At 35.5% G+C, this 23,088-nt stretch overlaps 1 protein-coding gene and 1 long non-coding RNA gene across 2 annotated transcripts; both read left to right on the plus strand.

The window, feature by feature from the left end:
* The first annotated feature begins 11,885 nt into the window (after positions 1 to 11,885).
* On the plus strand, positions 11,886 to 15,275 carry LOC132121168 (uncharacterized). Its single transcript, XM_059530352.1, has 5 exons — positions 11,886 to 12,842; positions 13,537 to 13,653; positions 13,900 to 14,069; positions 14,930 to 15,053; positions 15,190 to 15,275. Exons 1-5 carry the CDS (start codon positions 12,023 to 12,025, stop codon positions 15,273 to 15,275), a joined length of 1,317 nt encoding a protein of 438 aa, XP_059386335.1. The 5' UTR covers positions 11,886 to 12,022.
* A 1,230-nt stretch (positions 15,276 to 16,505) lies between these two features.
* LOC132121699 (uncharacterized) lies at positions 16,506 to 22,341 on the plus strand. Its single transcript, XR_009426297.1, has 3 exons — positions 16,506 to 16,571; positions 17,031 to 17,151; positions 21,914 to 22,341. It is a non-coding gene; the product is annotated as an uncharacterized LOC132121699 (long non-coding RNA).
* The last annotated feature ends 747 nt before the right edge of the window (positions 22,342 to 23,088 follow it).

Below are 23,088 nucleotides of genomic sequence, written 5' to 3' on the forward strand. Positions count from 1 at the left end.
AAGCATCTCTCTGGGAACTCCTTCAAGACTGTTGCAAGACCATTTCAGGTGACTACCTCTTGAAGCTCATCAAGAGAATGCCAAGAGTGTGCAAAGCAGTAATCAAAGCAAAAGGTGGCTACTTTGAAGAACCTAAAATACGACATATTTTCAGTTGTTTCACACTTTTTTTGTTATGTATATAATTCCATATATAATTCCACATGTGTTTATTCATAGTTTTGATGCCTTCAGTGTGAATCTACAATTTTCATAGTCATGAAAATAAAGAAAACTCTTTGAATGAGAAGGTGTGTCCAAACTTTTGGTCTGTACTGTATATATATTATATTATCATATATCATATTATATCGTACTGATAGTTGATAATAGACAAATGTGACCCTGGACCACAAAACCAGTCATAAGGGTACATTTTTCGAAATTAAGATTTATACATCATCTGAAAGCTGAATAAATAAGCTTTCCGTTGATGTATGGTTTGTTAGGATATGACAATATTAAGCCGAGATACAACTATTTGAAAATCTGGAATCTGAGGGTGCAAAAAAATCTAAATATTGAGAAAATCACCTTTGAAGTTGTCCAAATGAAGTTCTTAGCAATGCATATTACTAATGCAAAATTAAGTTTTAATATAGTTACGGTAGAAAATTTACAAAATATTTTCATGGAATATGATCTTTACTTAATGTCCGAATAATTTTTGCATAAAAGAAGAATCTATATTTTTGACCCATACAATGTTTTTTGGCTATTTCTACAAATATACCCCAGAGACTTAAGACTGCTTTTGTGCTCCAGGGTCACAAATCTGAGCACAGTTGGAGACATTACTGAGACATTAATTTATATGTCTTTTACTTGGGAGGAACATCTGAAGTAAAAAGTGTTACTGAACAAAACCTATTAATGTTATTTATTTGTCAGAGAAACAATGGACTCTATGCACAGAGTGTTCTGTAGATCTTCCGCATTAAGAAAAGCCAGCTCGTAACCTTCCAGTGAAGCATCACTTGATGTTGTGGTGTGAATAGGAAGAGACTCTTGAGACACTCATAGAAACATCTCCTGCCTTGTTATTTTAAGAAACTGAGAAACAAAATGATTGCAACAACATTTCAGTCCAAAATACACACAGCAGCACCTTCACAGATATCTCACTTGCGATTTCTCTTTCTAACAAGTCAAAGGGCTGTTTTGAACTTTGCAGATGACCCTGATGCAGCAGAACTGATGGGTTGTTTACAGAAACCGCTGAAATATCTTCAGAACGCTCTGTGCATATAGTCCATTGGTATAATAATATTTCACATGTGTCCTCACACCGGAGATTGTGTTTTGTGGACTTGGGAGATCATGTGGGTGTCCCGACACAAACATGAACAGCCTCATTATCTATTTCAACTCCCTGAAGTGCTAATCGCCTGAAGGCAATCACATGTCCTGCTCCAAACCACGGGACAGCAGCAGCTCCGAGTGTGTACACGATACACTTCTAACTAAGATCTCACTTTGATTTTCACAGTTTCTGAAGATTTTCTGTGTGCATGTGAAAAACTCACTGACATAGACATCTGTGCAGTTGCTATGGTGTCCTTTTGGGGTTTTAGTGTGTTGCTATGCACTTGCTATGGTGTCCTGTTTTTAGTATGTTGCTATGCTAAGTTTGTGCTAAATACATTAATTGATTGTTTATATTTTGCAGCTTGTTTAACAAAGTGTTGCATTTACTTTTCTGGGTGATTTTCAAAGTTTCTTGCCTGGTGGATAATTGGAAACAATCCAATCAATCATTTTGAAGGAGATAACCGAGCCATATCTAGAGACCAAAATATTACACCACAGAAATTTAAAAGTTGGAGGTTTTGACTTGGCTAAGTGAGCAACAACCCACTCATTAGCTCATTAACACCACCCACAAAATCCATTGCGGCAGTGAGTTTTGCACTATTTATGCAGTTCTGAGAAAATGTTAGTTTTCTCAAAAATACTGAAAGAGAAGAAAATGCAAGTGGTACAAAGTGAGGATTTTATCCAGATAATGCAGTTTCACTTCAGGTTATCTGTGTTAAACTAAACAGTTCTTTGTGACCACAAGATGAATGTTAAAAGCATCTCTGTGAGTAAACAAAATAACTCCAAGCCAACATGTCCAGGTTGAAAAACGGGGTATTTGCTGGCTCCAAGCAACGCACACACACACACACACACACACATGTCTCTTTCAGTGAAACAGAAGTTGTTCTGTAAGTCTTTTGTTCGTTCAGACTAGCACACACATTTATAGTCATGGCTGAGAGGAGACGGCACCAGTGGCTCTTCTTCACACCACAAGAGAAAGAGACATGGAAGGAAAGCTTGGATTGTCTCAGTGCTATTGCCTCTTGAAGTCAGATTGTGTCATCCTCTTCAGAGCCGTGTGACGCAGGTAAAGTATTCTGCTAATTGTGGATGCTATCATGTCAACTTGTTGAGCATTGGAGATTTTAAGTGTGTTTGTGTAGGATTGTATTGACTAAGCAGTCTGAGCTCAATTAGGATGTCCCTTTAAAAAAATCTATGAAACTATTTGGCAAAAGCAATAGAAAGATCTGAACCGCTCAGAGAATTTAGAGGTGTTTTGGTGTCTTCTGAAACAAAATGATCGGACTGTGCAAGAAACTGAACATTACAATATTATTTCCTATAATCCATAGTTTAGGTAAACAGTCCGGAGAGATGTTCGGTTCACAATGAACCATTCTTTTGAACTGGTTCTTTTTAGAGAACTGAATGAACCAGTTCATCAAATTGGACTCTTCTAAACCAGTTCACGGCTTGAGCAGCACAGATCTACAAGTCACTCAATCAAAACTTACTTTCAGACATCTGACTCGAAATGAGACATGAAGGGGTGAAAGGAACGTTTTTATGGTTTCTCATGGTTTATGCAAAAAGATGAGCTGATAAAGACACTTTATATGCTTTAGACATTTAGATCATTATTTGGTGCTTTCATAATATAATTGTGTATATATTATTACGTCATTGCATGATTACATAAATAAATGATTGAACTGAACCAGTTCATTGAAATGAACTGTCCAAAAGAACCAGTTTGAATCAGATTTCCCCATTTGCCTGAGACACTGGAATACAGATTGTAATGTTAATGTTAAATAAAGAGTAAATAATGGTCAGTTTCTTGCACAGACTAATCGTTTCACTTCATATATCATTAGAAGCCACAGGTATTAATTTTGATTTACTTGATATGCTTTTTTATTCTCAAAAACGGGAGAATATTTTATGAATCACCAAGGACCACAGTTTCAGCTAAAAACGTCTTTACTGTTCTACTCAAGTAAATAATTCACCAATGTTTTGGTTTGTGTGTGAGTAAATGAACAGCACATTTTCGTTTTTGGCTGAACTATGCCTTTAAGATCCATTTTCAATGTCTTTCTCAGAGAGTTTATGATGGAGGATGTGAAGCCTGAGGGCTGGCGCCAGCTACTTCAGCCCCATGGTGCAGCTGGTAAAAACAGCACGAGTCTCCTTCGCAGGTCCTCATCATGGAGGAGACCTGGAGAACAGGGTTATTACGAGGGCCCTGCGGTGCAGATGAATGAGCCCCTTCGCAGAGCTCGTCCACTGAGCTGCATAGAGGGTGGCAGGATGGACAAATGGCTTCAGACACTGGAGAGACTCCAATCACATCGACTTCAGAATCAAATACCTCAGTTTGTGGACAGGACGGTATCGCTGCCGGTTCTCACAAATGAGACGACGGGAAGTAACCCTCTGTGTCCTGATGCTTCCTCTCTCTGCAGGAGGAATCAGACCCCTAGCGTCTGTCCCAGTATGTGTGAAAGCTCCTTGAGCAGCCTGGAGTCTGTTCACATTAAAGCTGCTCCCGCTGGAGAAAGAGCTCAGTTCTGCACTCTCGCTCCGGTTCGCTTCGGCTGGTTACCCATACAAAGACATGTGATGCTGACAGACATCTCTAACAACAGCCATGACAACAGCAGGTGCCAGGTAAGAAAGAGTAATAGAAAAGGGAAGTGATGTCACACCAGGAAGTTCAGAGTAGTGTACTATTTTCAGACAATTTTTTCAGATTTTTCTAATGTATTGGAAGCATTTTAAAATTGTATTGAATTATTTTGGTTTTTATTTATGTATTGTACAATAATATATATTTTATTTATTTACATATTTAATTTATTATTAATAGTGCTGTAAGAGTTCTAATGCATTTGAAGTATTTTTAATAATATTTTTATTAGTTATTTGTAGTCTTTTTATTTATTTTTTTATTTACTTGTCTTATTTTAATTTAATTTGCCAGATTATTTTATTAGCCTGGACTAAAGACATATTTGCTCAAAATTAAATAAAAAATTCAAAATAAATTTCCAAGACTGGATGCTACTTGCAGAATTACACATGCAACTTAATGAGGTCATGTGAGAACAATATACTACTGTATTAACATATTATATCATTAATGGTGCTTTCTAAAACAATCATTACTGACTACTGCTCATATTTATGGATAAAGAGCTGAATGATTCCTCAAATCATGTGTCTTTTTGGAAGAGATGTGCTGTTACTTCTCAAACCCAGTGGTTCCCAATCACGTTCTCTGACAGAGAGTTATTAATTACTTTCTAAATCATTTTAAAGTGTCCATGGATAATGGCTTCTCTTCTTTTTGGAGAGGAAAATTGTTCTTGCATAGTAATCCGACTATCAGATATCCACTAAATCATTTAGATTCAGCCTTCATTTTTTTACATTTCAGTTTTTAAATGAAAATAAGATAGAAAATGTAATAAAAAAAAGATCTGTTAGAGTTTCATAAGACTGCTTCACTGTATCCCACAGAGTGTACAGTATAAAACTTTTTGTTTGCCCAGAAGTTCAGATTGATTGAGTCATTCAGACTGGAGATAAAAGCCTTCAGAGTCCCAGACTTTCTGCCACCGCTGTACACCACACAACAATCACTCTCACCTCTGCTGAGAGCAAACCACAGACCTGATTTACCTCAGTGCCAGCTGATGCCAGAAAGAGAGAGAGAGAGCAAGAGAAAACTGAAAGGAGGGAAAGAGAGAAATCTTTGGATGACTGTCAAGTATGTGAACTTCAGTGGCTGTTTGGGTGCTGCACGAAGTCAAAATAAAACCACTCTGTCAGCAGGAGCTTGGATCCATTCGGAACAGATTTAGGAACAAATAGATCCAACCGTATCTGAGCCAACAACAGGATCACAACAGTGCCGCAGGGCCCAGAGGAGAGAAACGAATCCAAAAGCATTTGTGAATACTCAAATCTCTCTGTCTTTTCACTTCAGTCATTTTATGTTTAAGCTTTAGTAGTATTTGATAACTTGGAATAGTTCATCAGAAAATGAAAACTGACTGATCATTGACTCACCTTCAGGCCATCCAAGATGATTTTGTTTGTTCATCAGATTTGGAGAAATGTAGCATTCCATCACTTGCTCAACAGTGGATCCTCTGCAGTGAATGGGTGCCGTCAGAATTAGAGTCCAAACAGCTGATAAAAACATCACAATAATCCACAGCACTCCAGTCCATCAGTTAATGTTTTGTGAAGAGAAAAGCTGCATGTTTATAAGAAAAAAATCCATTATTAAGATGTTTTTAAATTTAAACCATTGCTTCTGACTAAAAAATCACTTCCTCCAGTGAAAAAGTCCATCTCCTGTTGTCGTCTCACATCAAAATCCACCCGCATATTCGTTAAGACCTGTTTTAGACTGTTTTTGCTTTTAAATGGTGCTTGATCTCTGCATATTTCTCTCCTGATTCAGACTAAATTTCTTTTTAACAGGAGAAAGCAATATTATGGATAGAGGACTCATATTTTATCAGAAAAAACAATTTGATATAAAAAAATATGGATTTGTCTTTTACAAACACGCAGCTTTTGGTATCGCAAAATGTTAACTTGTGTGCATTATTTGTGGATTATTGTGATGTTTTAACAGCTGTTTGGACTCTCATTCTGACGGCAGCCATTCACTGCAGAGGAGCCAATAATGAGCAAGTGATGGAATGCTACATTTCTCCGAATCTGTTGTGATCTAGAAACAAACTCATCTACATCTTAGAGGACTGGACAGCGAATACCTTTTCAGCCAACTTTCTTATATTTTTGGGTGAATTATTCCTTTAAGTCAAACTTGAAATGTCTGAATGGCATTGATTAGATCAGAAGATATCAAACAGAGTGGCACGTGCTTGGAAAGACTTCAGGACATTGATGTTATCAGTCTTTACCTACATCTAATGTCTGTGTGTGTTGTTTTAGCAGAAACTGAAGTCTCCCATCACTCCAGTGTTGCTCAGCACTCCTGCCAAACTTAAAGGACCAAGACCAAATGGTGCGTACTAACTAAGACAGCATATGAAATTTCTGAAAAGGGGCCACTGGTGAAATATGTTTGGAGGTTTGAGCTTAACTCAGCTGTATTAAATACAGTTTTCAGTAAATTCAGTGAATTGCTTCATGCAGAAATCCAAGTTGTGTATATAATTAATGTTTCTAAAGTTGCACTATGAAACATTTTTGGGGTAATATATTTTTATAAATGGCATTATTGAATGAGTACATGAAACAATCAGTGTTCTGTGATACTCTATGGTATGATACAATAATGATTTATATCAGGAGTAGTTTGGGTTGGATTTGGGTCGGATAGGGATATCCTATTCATTATGTATGATTGCCTCATGTCCATTGGTTTAGAAAAGAGGGTGATGCAATTTTGAGAGGCCTTTGATTTTTACAAAAGTGTTCCTAAGAAGAATAAAACATTTCATTCCTAAGGAAACTTCTTAATTATTTACTTAATTATTTTTTATGATATATATATATGTGCATTCAAATATATATGTTCAAATGTGTCTATTTGAAAGCTGAAAAAAAAAACTTGAAAGTTCTTGAAAGTTTTTTGCAACTTCAAGATTTGAGGTCTTTTTTGGAGTTTTGTCTTAAGAACAGACTTAAGACATTTATTAAGAAGTTTTTTTGGTGATATACAAAATCTTCTTAGTTAGAAAATAAAAAGAAAATGCCAGTTAAGAAGATTTTTGTCCGGCCCTTGTATGGGCCAAGTAACTCTGTAAAAAGAAACACTGAGAAAGTGAGATAATATTTATTATTTATATATTCTGTCTCTTAATTAGTTCTTTTTTATTATTGTGCTTCAGTATAAATCAAAAACAACAAAAAACATACATCAAATTCTGATCTCTTTATAGTTGTCACATTTATGAACTTTTGTTTCCTTATTTGGTCCCCTTCCTTTTCTTGTTTTAGTTAATTGATGATCCCCACCTGTCTCCAGTTCCCTCATCACCTGTGTGTTTAAATACCTGGTCTGTTTAGTTCTCCCTTGTCCGTGATTATCGTTATGTAAACCTGAATGTATGTAAATGTGACTTGTATGTAAATGTAACTTAATCTTCTTCGTTATCGTCAGTAAACTCATCTTTTCATCCCGATCCTCCTCTAGCACTTTCTTTCGTTTAGCACTACACCCATTTGTAACAATAGTTTGATTAAATGTCATTCTTTTACTGTAGCGTTTCTATAGTCAAATATGAGTTTTTGGAGTCTGGGATGAGTTTTTGTAGTCGTGCATATTGTTTAGAGCCAGGGACAGATTGTTTGGAGTCAAGGAAAGACTGTCTGGACTCAGAAACGGATGGTTTTGGTTCAGAAGCAGATTGGTTGGAGTCAGGGACAGAGCAGTATTAGGTTTTCAGTCTCATGCGGTGGTTCCCTCAGTGCTGTCATCCTCTCAGCGCTCCTGCTGCTGCAGGGATCTTTTCTCTGGGGTCTGTCAGCAGGTGATGAGCGTATAATGATGCTGCGCAGCGTCACTGTAATTACAGCCGTGAGAGCAGGACCGAGTCGAGGGGAAGGAGGAGGAGGAGGGAGGCAGCAGTGCAGGAACACGGAGCACTTACTCGTCCATAAGTGTTTACAACAGAAATCTTTGGGAATTTATCTCTCTCTCTTTTTTTTTTTTTTTTGTCTGACCAGCTTCAGATGGTGTGAGACTCTGACAGGACATGAGTGCAATGCTGATCAGTGTGTGTGTGTGTGTGTGTGTGTGTGAAGGCCGTTCTTCGGTTGTAAACACAGAATGAGTGACTGGTTCTCATTCAAAGGGTCAATGACAGACACTTGCTGCCTGTCATTCTGGATCACACTGTGTTGCCAGAATCCCAAAATAAGTGATGGAAAAAAGAGATGAATTCTTCTTTGATTCTGGAGACAATTGCATGATTTTGAAGGGATTTAAAGAAAAGCGTTGGGAAAATAAATTTTCCAGCCTCTCTTTTTCATTTGTAAAATTTTTAATATGAGAATTGTGATTGGGATTTAAAATGATGTTTATTATTATTGTTATTATAAGTAGTAGTAGTAGTATTGTAAAATCATTCAGTTATTATTATTATTAAAATATTTTAAAAATTAGAAAAATTTAAATAGTGATATTTTACAGTAAAATTGTAAATCAGCATGTTATAAACTAATAATAACATTTACAACGGTTATAAAATACAATTATAACTATAGCTATTATTATATTTTAATTTATTATTATTATTATTATTTCTAAATTAAATTATGATGAATGAGTAATATTACTATTGCAATATTTCACTGTAAAATAAATTGAGTATTTAGGAACTTTTTTTCAGTCTTAATTTCTTTATGTTTTTTTTTTTTTTCGTGGAAAACTGCAGGGTGCACGTTGTGTTTCCAAATAATATTAGTATATTAATAATAATTTATTTTATCAGTCATATGCTGTTCTAAGATATTCAGAACCTGGCTGACACACAACACCTGAGCGGTTGACAAGAGTGCGTGCCGCAATGTCCCGTGAACCAGGAGCATGCTGGGAAAATAACTGCCTGTCAGGTTTAAGCTGCCAGTGTGAAGTGCTAAAAAAACGACTGCAAGAAATAGTTAGCTTGCACCTTAGCTGTCAGACGATGCCATGACCGTGTCTCCATGACAACGCTGACAGAGAATGGTCCATCACACCCGGGTGGCGCACGACTGTCAGATTAAAATCTCTGTCTTCCTGACACCTGTAAGTGATTCAGGTCTAAGCAGACCTCTGTTGACAGTGTAAACACACACAACAGGAAGATCGGCCTTACACAGGAGTGGCAGGAAACGCCGCTGGATTCATATCACACGCACAAATACACTCTTTAATTGGCTTTAAGTTCCATTTCTCAATGAAAAACATGGAAAATGCATCTCAACGTGGACTTTTCTTGTTTTATTCAGACAGGGAAGCTGCGAGGCCTGAACCTGTTGGCTTCAGATACTGGAGGACACCTGAAAACACACCATCCGTCCTCCATCAGGTGAGACTAGTTTGCTTTATGTTTTGTTCTCAGTGTCTTAATTACTAATCATTCAAATAATGTATGTTTGTCTGAAATACTCAAAGGCCAGTAGGCAGGTGTTATTAAAGTTTCAACAAGCTCATGTATCATAAACTATGCATGATGCACCTTTCAGAAAAAATGATTATTATACAGTACAGTTTCTGTTTTTGGTCAATTTGACACCAGCAGAAACTATTGCAGAACGATACAGTAAAATAAATCCATTGCATGTATTCATGTTTTATATCTCGGGTCTCTGACAGCCAAAACAGAAATAATGTAATATTTTTGGCCACATAAAATGAGTTATGTTGTAATTTTGCTTAAAATCAGAAAATGTCAACAAGTATGAGCCTGATGCTTTAAAGTTAAATATTCTCCACGCTGTTAGACTGTGCATTGGGTCTGTTGAGAGAGATGCCTGTTTGTTGCCCTACATATTATAAATACAAAATTGACCCAAAAGACACTGCTAATATAGATTTGTATGATTATATGGTTCATAAAGCCTTGCTGCTCTTGATAGAAACTTGTGATTCAAAAGCACATGGTTTGAATAATGTCAGTGTCTATATACACTGAGTGCAAATAGCCAACCTTGTGGACAAAGGATATTTTCACTAACTCCACCCGTATTTCTTAGATATTTAATTTTGTACAAATGCAATTTTGTATTATCATTATTCTTTTAAAATGTTTAAATAATATGAAAACATTCAAATTGTTTTAAGGAGGTCTTTTCTGCTCATCAAGGATCCAATTATTTGTTCAAAAATACAGTCAGTATAGTCATATATTTAAATATTATTGCCATTTGAAATAATTGCTTTCTATTGTAATATATTTTAAAATGTAATTTACTCCTGTGATCAAAGCTGATTTTTCAGTGTCACATGATCTTCAGAAATCATTCTAAGGTGCTGATTTGAACTCAAGAAACATTTCTGATTATTATCTAAGCTTGCTCTATTCTTTTTCTATTCTATCTATTTTCTTTTTATTTATTATATTTTAAAAAACCGTGCGTGTACTGTGTTAACCTAACTGAGACTTGTTATAGCACTTCTATATCATTGCTCTTTTGTTGAATTTGACTGCTTCCACTGTCCTCATTTGTAAGTTGCTTTGGATAAAAGCATCTGCTAAATGAATAAATGTAAATGTAAGTATAGTGTAAGTTGTGCAGATCTGAAGTGGTAATGTTCATGAAGAACTAAACAAATAGTTTGTCTGCACTGTGCTTCTGTTCCTCAGCAGTCTTTCATTTAGAAAAACTGTAAATGCTCTTTAAAAGCATCTTGTAATCATTTACATGCATAATTCCAGATGACCTACACACAAATGAACACTGTATGGATCGTTTCTATCAGATAAAGGTGTTCTCTAAATAAATCTTTTTCTGAGTCTGTTGATGTGCTGCTTATGATATTTGCTCCAGGCAGCTTTTCTGCATCTCTCTATTTTTATTCTGTCCTTTTGTTTAACTTTTTATCATTTTATGCCACCCGATGGGAAATTGTGGGCCTGAAGAAAGTATAAACTGTTTTAGTATCTACAGAAATGCTCCCTTTTTTCCAAGACAAAATAAAACCACAACTGACTCTATTTTATCTTAATGCATGTTCCTGGTCGTATATCAATTGGATTTATACAGATGTATAAAATCAAGCACTCACCTATGTTTTTTTCTATTTAAAAATCCAGTTTTACTCTCAAATATGAGATAGTGCAGAAGGAATATTGTTTATGAATGCTAGTTCATGGAGGTACAACAGCAAAGTGAAGGTACAGTACTTGATATATATATACATCAGATAAGAAGAAAAAGATAAGAAAAAATAATATTTTGTATTCCTAAAATTTAAGTAAAGTTAAGTAAAAAAATAAATAAATACAAATCATACATCAGATACTGATCTCTTTATAGTTTGAAGTCAGGAAAGACCTTTGATATCAAAGTTTTTGAAATCAGTTTTATTCTGTCTTTTTGCTTTAGTTTTTACTGTTTTTCTCTCTATTCTAAAAACAACATGAAATTCAAAATTATAAAAAATTTTAATGCATGTTTCTGGTCTTATATCTATTAGATTTGTACCGATATATCGAATCATCTACATTTTTTTATAGTTTAAAGATCCAAATTTACACTCAGACATTGAAATGAAATATTTAAAGTTATAGTTAAATTGGCTATGAGTGTCATTCCATGGGGCCATGTTCATATGCACAAATCTCTATTTTATCCATTGAGGCTTTTTGAAAGTAAGGTGTTTATTTTTAAAAGATTAAAAAACTTCTGTGATTCTCCTAATATAATAAAGAAGTGCCTCGAATCCCAACTTAACCGAATTGCCCCCAAAACTGATATGGTTGCTATGGAAACGGTGGAATGCACCAGTTCAGAATGATGCGAGCTGTTACAATGTGGATTCCGAAAGAATAACTGTGCATGCAGGAGGCAGAGAAGACCTCTTTCATCCACACAAAGCACAATTCGAGAGATTTCATTTGTTTGTTTCCAGGCTTCAGGATCTGTGAGCTCCGAGGGAGGACAAAATGGACCGCAAGCCTGGGATCCAAAAGCCGAGATGGACACTGGCCATGCTGGACCTCATCCCGTGTTGAGAGATCCCACACGCAGGCGTGAAAGTGCACCGGACTCCTTCAGCTCCTCAATATCATCCATCACTATCACTTCCAGGAAGGTCACACAGATTTCCAAGCCTTTGTGTCCGACGATGATTGACCTCGCCGATGGACGAAGAAAAGCCTTAGTGGTCAAAGTCATCGAACAGAGGACGAAAAGCACCACCAGCCGTCCCATCGTCTCGAACTCTGGCTCTGATCATGAAGAGATCGACCACGGTGTGGTACTGAGGAGAAAGGCAACCATTGTGAAAATGACCGAACAGAGAGAGCGTTTCAGTCCATCACAATACAGACACAGCTACACTGAAGGAATCAACCAAGCACAGTTAACCAATGAGTCTAAATTCAATCCCTCACCATTGAACCAAACACTCACTATATCTTTAGAGCCAGGAGGAAACCAGTGGAGGTCCCAGCACAGATCTAGCCTGTCTCTTTACCTTAACAACCTAAATACAAGCAGCACAGCAGGGGAGAAAAACACCCAAAAATACAAGCCACCTCGAAGGCCTCTCAGCTGCGACACAAGCTTGTTTAACTGCACTAAAGCAGTTACACATCCAGCGTTTCACAACAAGATCTCTCCTGCTCCCCAGAAGACAAATATTGACCTTGTTCTTTCCTTCAGCAGCGAAGCAAGAAGGTGCTCAGCCTCCAGTGGTGAGGACAGGAGCGCAAGGAAAGAGGGATTGGAGTGGGATCGAAGGCCTGAGGAGCCTATTTCAGCAATCAAACCTCTCATGCTACTAAAAGCAGCAGGTAATAGCAGAACCTCTGGATATTCGGCGGTAGATGTACAAGAACATACTGCAGGCTGAGGCCGCGCTGTGCTGCTTTGATGTATAATGGATGAGTATGATCGTGTGAGAGACCGGAGGTTTTTAATTGAAGCTTTTCACGGCAGATACGCACAGTAGCAGTGGACGGCCCTGAAATGAGAGATTTCTCTGCTGTCTCTCTCTCTCTGTCTCACGTTTTCTCATCTTTTCATTTTCCCACACATCTCTTTGCATGCATAATCTATTTCTACCCTGCTTTCAATACCGGTTTTTGAGCTTCCGTGGGAATTTAGAGCTGCTACACACAGAAAGAAATCTGACAGCCACCGAAATACATGCATACACACAGGTTTAATTATCTGAGGACATTCAGAGATGAATATTGTTTCAAATAAAGTCATTTATAGTTAGTTCAGAGTCAGACTAATTCACACCTCTGAAAGTAAACACATAGATTTTTTACATGAAAAAAAAGCTATTTACTTTATATGCTTATGCTTTGTTCATTTTTATTTTTTAGGACATTTTATAGGCATTTTCCCCTTCAATTTAGGATTTTAGAATGAAAAAAATCCCACTTGCATAGCCAGAAGCGTTTGCAGTCTGACACTTGTGTGCAGTGTGTTTCAGGACTAGTAAAGACTCTGGATGATGCACAGTCTCTTTGTTCTCAGATAACTCGGCTGATCTGAGCGCAGACACCGTCCTGGCCCTGAACACCGCTGCAGTTATCGCCAACATAAAGCTACGGGCCCAGCAGAGACGAACTACATCCCACACAGCAACAGCAGGTACACCTGATCTCTCCTGACTTTTGGCATCCTCAAATAAAAACTTCACTTGAAACACACTGACTTTTAGCAAGATGAAGGGGATTTTATATAGACAACAGACAGAGATTGATGTCTTTACACTCTGGACATGCTGGCATTAGTGCAGCTCAACACACAGTTGGAGTTTTTCTTCCATTCGTGAGCTGCAGAATATCTGCCTATACCCTTGAGGTGTCATGACTGAATATTGTTGCTCTTTATCAGTGTGTTTAACAGAGGTTAGAGGGCAAAGTGAACACAGAGAGCTCAAAGAAGAGGCTGCTGGTGCTAATGGAAAGGACAAAATATGTCCAGCAGAACAATGTGTGGATTTTGTCCCATTTGAGTCCCAAAATGACCTCAGTGAAACTGCTTTGGCTCCACTGTCCCTTAGCGTGAGTTACTCTTCTCTCTTCTGTTGTTTGCAGGTACTTCTGCACCAAAATAATATTAGTTGTTATGTAAACGGGGACATGCAATAGATGTCTACAAATGAAGCCATTTATAATTACTGTGAACCAACTCATGCTTAACCCTACCTCTAAAAGAAAATGTTTTTATAATTTAAAAAGGAAATTTTTCACTTCAAAAAATTAGTTTGATCATTTAGTACATTTCAGGGTAGTTAAGGATTTCAGGATTTTTAAAATAATATATTTTTAATTTATTTTTTATAATTTGCAGAATTCTAAAGTTGGAAATAATGACAATTGTATTATCAAATCCATATATTTAGTAAAAGTAGGAAATAAAAAACTTACATTTGTGATTAATTTTGTGGTTTATATATATATATATATATATATATATATATATATATATATATATATATATATATATATATATATATATAATTTTTCAAGTGTTAATCTAACATTCCTATCCATTTATAAATTATAAATGGATAGGAATGTTAGATTAACACTTGAAAAATTATATATATATATATGTTACAAATTAATTAATAATTAAATGTATACTTAATAATACAAAATCCATATAATATTTTAATAATATATTTTTTACTTCAGTAAAAATTTGAATATTTTTTTTTCCCAGGAGAAAGTGAGTATAATATAAAACCCATTATGCTTATGAAAAGTCCCCATAAACCACAAATACAATGTCAAAGAAATGTAATTTGTGATTTTACTGACACAGCTATGAACATCTTGATTTCTGAGTCAGATTTTAAATCTCAACTTTGAATTGAACAGCTCTTCTGGTTCTTTATTGAAAGCTGCTGTGTGTGCAGGAGGCTTTAGCGATCAGACGGCCTGGTTTCATCCAGCGCTCTCAGGCCAGAGTTCGAGCCCTGGAGAGGAGGTCACAGGAGAGGCAGAACTCCCACAGCTCACTGCAGACATCTGAGAGCGGAGGTGAGCCGAGCGGCACACACTCTCAGCGGCAGGCGGCTGTAAAACTATCATGACATTCACACACGTTCAGATGCAGTCGAAATAAACAACACTTTCAGGTCCCTAATATTCAGACAGACTCTGTTTATCAATTCAGCATCTGAAATGAGAGCAGGGATCGTTCAGAACACTGGAGAGAAGATCAGTGGCTGTTTAAAGACAGGAAATATCGCCCCCATCTGAACACTGCTAAAACTTCATCACTAACATTAGACTTGCTTTAGGTGTTTTAGCAACATTATAAAATTCATTACTGACTCTGAATTTATTTGGTGAGTCATGTTTAAAGATGTTGTAAAATTACTATTTTTTTTTCAATTAAATATATATATATATATATATATATATATATATAGATTAGCTATTATGATTACTATTATTATTATTTAAAAAAATAAAATATATAGTAAAATATATTATATACCAAATGTATACAAAGTAAAAAGACACTTATATATTTTATTTGTATATATTTTTCAATCAACAATCATATTTATGATTATTACAAGTAAATAGATAAGCACTTTTCAAATACATTTTTTATTTTGTTTTATTTATTTTTCTATATTATTATTATTAAAAATATAAAACATATTGATATATACCAAATTATAAAAAATATATATTAAATTATAAATTATAAACAATTATAAAAAATATATATATATATAAAATTTGCATCATTGTCACAATATTATTATTATTATTATTATTATTATTGCATATAAATAATTTCCATATTTTTAAAGCTGCTTTCTTAGAGAACTATTCACTCAAGGTGATAACATACACTGATATTATCAAAGTGAAAAAAAAAGAAAAGTAGTTTAACTGTATGTCTAGCTGCTGTTTCTCTGCTTGTGGTCCAAATATCTAAAACCCTCAAACCTGACCAGTAGAAATCAGTTTGACGCCCAGCTGAGAACAGCAAACCACATTAGGCTGGTTTAAGGGTTCTTAATTGTGATAAAATCACTGTAACACATGGCCTCTCATTATTTAACGTGGCACACAGACAGAATCTGAATAACTGTAAACATGGACAGCTGAATGCATAATCAGATTAGACAAAATATTACATAAACATGCAAAGGTATGTCTGTATCTTAAATAACAGATGTCGAAAATCTGTGGCACGTTTTGCATGCATAAATTCAGCTTGGGCATGATTATTCCTGTATTTCACTGCGAGGACATACTGTAGACAGAAAGCTTGCTTCTTGTCATTTTTCAAAATGAGATTAATGATAAAAAGGGTGCATCAAATTAATTTCTGATTTTTGGGGATCCATAGCAAGCTGATGTTCTATGATAGTTAATCATAGATTCTGCTGTTCCTTTAATATGATTTTGGCATCAAATTAGAGTTTACCTTTGCAGGAACCCCATTTATTGTGTGTATGTTTGTACTGCAGAATGCCTTGTGAAATCCAAAGACAGGAGCATCATGGGAAAGAGTCTACAGCTGTGGTCCAGGAGGTAAAAGAACATGCCAGTTCCTGTGTTGAGAAACACCTTTCCTGCTTTATTTGTCTTTCAGACACACACACAGATAGATGTATCAGCTCTATCTGTATTGAAGGTGTTGTGTGTGTCTGTGCTTTTCACTGCTTGTTTGTTTTGCTGCCTCTGAATGAAACCTATTCCGATTAGATCTGGTCTCACTGTGCTTGTGAATTAAAGCTCCCTGATGCACGACTGCATGGATTCTGTGAGAGCCTGTGTTCAGAAGTTGGATTTAAGCCTCTGATGTGTTGTGTGACTGAAAAACACGGGCGGTTATGTCAGATAACGGCGTAAAAAAATCACGTTTTATCTCTTAATTCTGACTCTGAATATATTCTGATATATTCCAGCTACTCTGTGCATCAATGCTCCTTTATAAACTGCAGCTAGTACAGTATGTCACACATGCTGACCGTGAGCTTTGATTGACAGGAGTTATAACCAGCTCCCTGAAGTGAGGAAGAGGAGAGAGGAAGAAAAGAGGAAAAAAGAAGAAGAGAAAAAAAAACTGGCCTCTCGGACCAACAGGCTGCGGGCAGAGCTCTTTAAAAAGGTAGACGTATATTTTTCAGACATGTAAGACTGATCTGAGAGCAGTTTAGAGGAGTTCAGATCAGCTCTGAGATCCATCGGTAATCATTACAGCAGAGGCTCTCTCTCGCGGTGTGGGATTGGATTTTTGAGTCGTCGTTAACTGGTTCAACAAATTAGATTCATTCTCAGCATTAATCCTGAAAGTGAAGCTTTTCCAATACGCCTTTGCAAGGTGTTCTGTTATCTTATCAAAATTCCCCTAATTCAATGGGACCGGATAAGGACGCCTTCTCTAAACCCATTCCACTGCTTTTGCAGAAGAAATAGATTTTGGCCAATGCATTTTGTTTCTAAACACGTCTTACTCACCCCAAATATAGACTAGTACCTGATACAGAGCGCGGAGAGTGATATTCAACACATTTCAAGGCCTGTCTTCACATCACACACATCATAGCGACTGGTAACAATCATCTCTGCTCAGAATGTTGCTTTCAAATAGCAGCTTGTTTAAGGTTGTTTATGATATTATTTGTGGTGTCAAGCATCACTATTAATGCTGTTCATACTTTTAGTGAGTTTAATAAATCCTGACCATGTCCAAACCAGGCTCACACAGTCAATCACAGTATATTTGCTGTTTAATATATTCATGAGGAATAAGATTATAACCTAATGAGATTTAACAATGGGCGGGGCTACCCAGTGTGATGTCACAGCAGTGTTATTTTACTTATATACTATAATAGCTTTTAAGATTTTGAATTAGCCTTTTTTGTATTTTCAGTTTTCATTTTTAGCAATTATGTGCTTTTGTTATTTTTTTTTTATAATATTTTTTATATACAGTACAGACCAAAAGTTTGGAAACATTACTATTTTTAATGTTTTTGAAAGAAGTTTCTTCTGCTCATCAAGCCTGCATTTATTTGATCAAAAATACAGAAAAAAACGTAATATTGTGAAATATTATTACAACTTAAAATAATAGTTTTCTATTTGAATATACTTAAAATATATATATTCCTGTGATGCAAAGCTGTATTTTCAGCACCATTCCTCCAGCCTTCAGTGTCACATGTAACATCCAGTCTATCACATGATCATTTAGAAATCATTCTAATATTCTGATTTATTATGAGTGTTGGAAACAGTTCTGCTGTCTAATATATTTGATGAATAAAAGGTTAAAAAGAACTGCATTTATTCAAAATTAAAAAAAATTCTAATAATATATATTCTAATAATATATTTTCTTTACTATCACTTTTTATCAATTTAACACATCCTTGCTGAATAAAAGTATTGATTTTATTTTAAAAAAAGGAAGAAAAAAAATGACTGACCCCAAATAACTGACCAGTAGTGTATATTGTTATTACAAAATATTTATATTTTAAAAACATAGCTTCTTTTTTTCTTTTTTTTTTTTTTTACTTTTTATTCATCAAAGTATCCTAAAAAAGTATCACATGTTCTGAAAAAATATTAAGCAGCAGAACTGTTTCCAACTTTGATAATGAATCGTCATATTAGAATGATTTCTAAAGGATCATGTGATAATGAGCCTAAAAAATTCAGCTTTGCATCACAGAAATAAATTATAATTTAAGGTATAATACATTTCAAAGCAATTATTTTAAATTGTAATAATATATCACAATATTACATTTTTTTCTGTATTTTTGATCAAATAAATGCAGGCTTGATAAACAGAAGAAACTTCTTTTAAAAACATTAAAAATAGTTATGTTTCCAAACTTTTGGTCTGTACTGTATATTTGAATGTAACTTTAGTTGTAATTTAGTTGTATTTAATTTTTTTTTTCTAATAAAAAGTTGCTCCTTTTAGTGCTATTTAGAAAAAAATTAACAGTTATGTGTATATATATTTCAGCTTTATTTCAATTCATAAAAATGTTTTTGTTCATGATAATAATAGTAACCAATCAACAAAATGTCATGCTGTTTGTCAGTTTATGGTTAAGATAACAGCTTTGACTGTACTTGAATAGATGAATAGATCCTAAACTTTTGTCAGCCAAACCACTTTGACCTAAAATATTTCCCTGAAGTACCTCTTGACATTTCACATTACTGTTTTAATATTATAACAACATATCTACATATTCACAGTTATCTGATGATCACATGGCATGCAGGAAAACAAATAAAATATTATTAATTCAATTTTATATATAAATTCATGTAATATTTTTATTTATTTAGATTTTTTAATTAATTATTTGCATTTTATTATTCACTTATTATTCTTTAAATTATTTCTATTTTTGTGATTTAATTAATAGCTTTTTTATCAACTCTTGCACTCCAGTTAGGGAAACGCTGGTTCATGTTGTTTTGATTCATAAACCCTGTTCTCCACACAATGGCATGACATTTGTGTGAATCTGTGACACTCTTTTGAAAGTCTCTCAGTTGTGAAGGCTGAAGGCTTGAGAGCAGACCTGAAACCCAAATCGTCAGGGTCAGAGTCCAGTGCTGTGAGCATTAATGGGAGACACACCTGTGTCTGTCGTGAGTCATTATTCTGAGAGAGCTGAGCCATGTCAGACTCCTGCTGACACCGCATTATAGTGTGATATTTCTGATGAGATCCTGGGGTTAATTAAAACCTCTGGGCTTTTGATTAAAGTGAAACAGAGTTGTGTGTGTGTGTGTTATCAGGAATACTTTATTCTGAATGCTGAAAGTATCATGGTTTTGGACATAGTACTATAATACCATGATATATAATGCCAAGAAAATAGTCATGATCATTCACTACCATAAAAAAGTAAGTGCAAAAAAAACCAACAAAAAAAAAAAACCGGTGCAACAATTTATAAAATCTGATAAATATCGATGGACCACATTGTTAAAAATCTCGATATTAAGATTTCATTTTAAATTTAAATTGTTACATGTATAAAATATTATATATTTAGATTTGTATAATGCTACAATCAGGGTACATGTCATACTTTCTGGCCACCAGATGTCGCTATAGGCCAGAATATCAGTGTAGGTTCGTCAAAAAAATCATCACTGAAACTTACTCCAACATATTCACATACACACGGAAATGTGCATGTATTCTGCATTCTTGTCATATGGCAACTCTTTCAACAGTTTCATCATAAACTCTTTCATCAGTTTCATTATGAGGTTAGTTATGATAGTATGCTGTTCTGAACATGGCAAAAGTTTCATCCTTTATTTAGATATTTCTTGTTCTAACATCATTATGTATTGATCACATTCAGTTATTGATGATGATGGGGGTGTGTGTATGTAGGTATGCATGTGAGAGACGAATAATAGGAAAATATTCTCTGTGTGTGTGTGTGTGTGTGTGTGTGTGTTGTGAATGCTGTCTGGTTGGCTGTGCTGTAAAGAGCTTCATTGTGCTGTGTGTGTATAGAGCCACTGTTCACAGGAACCAACACCCATCCATTGCCAATCAAACCACTGCACATGCACACGGTAACACAATCACACACACACACACACACACACACACACACACACACACACACACACACGCACACAAATATAGACTATGTAATCATTGCCTGCCCGTATGTGTGTGTCTGTCATGAGGCTGGAGATTTTTCAAATATTTCCTCTCTGTTTCCGCCTCTCTTTATATGGGTGATTCTTCATCATGCATCTGTTGAGATGAACATTTATCTCACACACTGGAAAATCTGAGCCTGTCCTTGATCAAATACATTTGGAAAACTGACTTACCCTAAGGATAGGTTAAATCTAGATGAGTTTGTTTCTTCATCAATTTTGGAGAAATGCAGTTTGCATCACTTGCTCATCTATGGCTCCTCTGCAGTGAATGGGTGCCGTCAGAATTAGAGTACAAACAGCTGATAAAAACATCACAATAATCCACAGCACTCCAGTCCATCAGTTAATGTCTTGAGAAGCAAAGGGTGTTTGTAAGAAACAAAACCATCATTAAGAAGCTTTTAACTTCAAAGTAAAATATGAGCCCTCTGTCCATAATATCGCTTCCTCCGGTGAGAAAGTCCATCTTCTTTCACATCAAAATCAACTGACATATTTGTTTAGAGCTGTTTTGGCTTGTAAAAGGTGCTTGATCTGTGCAGATTTCTTTCCTGATTCAGACAAGATGACTTTTACAATGGAGAAAGCGTTATTATGGGCTCATTTCAGCTGAAAGTGATGGTTTGAAGTTAAAATTGTCTTATTGGATTTGTTTCTTAGAAACATGCAGCTCTTCACTTCACAGGATGTTAACTATGGACTGGAGTGGTGTGGATCACTAATTCTGACGGCACCCATTCACTGCAGAGCATCCATTTATGAGCAAGTGATGCAATGCTACATTTCTCCAAATTTGATGAAGAAACACTTCTACATCTTGGATGTCCTGTTCCAGAGGATTCTCTTTTTGGGTAAACTATTCCTTTAACACATTTTGTCAATGTTACAGAAAAGGAAATCCTGCTGAGGAACTAGCCATAGAGAAAATGCTGAAAAAAAAAAAACTTGTCACACTCATGAGAAACAATAAATGTTTAAAGCTACTTTCAATCTCTTTCTTAAAATTAGTGATTGTTTTTTATGCAGCATTTTTTCTTTAAAACACCGTTTGGGATTAAAGAATCACCCAGACATCTAGTATTAATTATGATGGGTTTCAACAATAACATTCAGTGAGTCCAACTCTTCCTGACCACAAATGATGGACGTTTGGAATAAAACTGACCAAAGGCTTTTACATTTTTTTTTTTTTTTTGCAGAAACTTCTGGAGCAGATTTTGCAGAGAGGAGGAAATCAATGATACTGCCTTGGAACCGTGTTTCTTCTCACTCCACAGTTCTCATGCCGTCCCTTGAAAAACACGACTTGACATTAGTTAGAAATGATATAAAATATTTCCTTTCAGATTGAATGTGCTCTTAAACATGGACTGCAGCCTTATTTCTGTGGCTCTGGATTACATCTTCTCTCTCTATACATGCAAGACTGGTCAAAAGTTTGGAATAATTAAAGTTTTTTAATGTTAAGCTAGGCTGCATGTATTTGCTCAAAATTACAGAAAAACAGTGAAACATTACTACAATTTAAAATAACTGTTTTGTCTTTGAATATATTTTAGCGTGTACTTTATTCCAGTGATGCGCAGCTGTATTTTCAGCATTATTCCTCCAGTCTTTAGTGTCGCATGATCTTCAGAAATCATTATAATATGCTGATTTGCTACTCAATAAACATTTCTGATTATTATCAATGTTGAAACAGTTGTGATGATTCATATTTTTGTGGAAGCTTTGCATTTCAGTGTTGCCAATCCTCTGAACAGTATTGAATGACACTGATAATCACAGGATAGTCTTTTAGCTTCTTAGAGTTGTTTCAGTTGCCATAAAGACAGATTGTTTGCCCTGCCTCTGCCCCAGTCATATTACATTATGTAAGAGAAAAACATAAAAGAGCACACAGTGCCTCCGGTCCTCATCTGTAAAAGCCTAAAATCCAACATTTGAAGACATCCATGTCACACTAAGGGCCTGGTCCCGCTCTCATGCAGTCGTAGTGCTCATTATGACATCAGTAGCCTTCCTCTGTCCGTGTCTCTCCGAGCCATTAGCCAGGAGCAAAAGGAATTTGACCTCGTCTGAATGGGAATGCATCACTAATGGAGCTGAGCGTTTGCGCGGGGTGAAAGAGGCTTTTGTCCTCTCTCCGACCAAGCCGAAGCTGTCCCACATGTGCCTGCTTAGACAGGACATGACTGTGCAATAGTCGACGAGTTATAAACCCAAGTCTTGCAGTAAAACTTGATTCAAATAACTTTCTATTATGTCCTTTTATTGTGTTTGGTATATTAACTACTTTACATTTTTGAATCAGAACAATGGGCCAGAAGATAAAAATAAATAAATTAATAGATGTAGAGTGGAGTCTCATAAC

The sequence above is a fragment of the Carassius carassius genome, chromosome 39 (assembly GCF_963082965.1).
Source record: "Carassius carassius chromosome 39, fCarCar2.1, whole genome shotgun sequence".
Taxonomy (NCBI): domain Eukaryota; kingdom Metazoa; phylum Chordata; class Actinopteri; order Cypriniformes; family Cyprinidae; genus Carassius; species Carassius carassius.

Excerpts from the sequence above, each read along its gene's own strand:
- LOC132121168 (XM_059530352.1), top strand. The coding sequence starts at position 12,023 with ATGGACACTGGCCATGCTGGACCTCATCCCGTGTTGAGAGATCCCACA. Across the intron at positions 13,654-13,899 it reads ATCCCACACAGCAACAGCAG|TGTGTTTAACAGAGGTTAGA; the intron begins GTACACCTGATC and ends GCTCTTTATCAG. Across the intron at positions 15,054-15,189 it reads GCAGACATCTGAGAGCGGAG|CATCTGAAATGAGAGCAGGG; the intron begins GTGAGCCGAGCG and ends TTATCAATTCAG.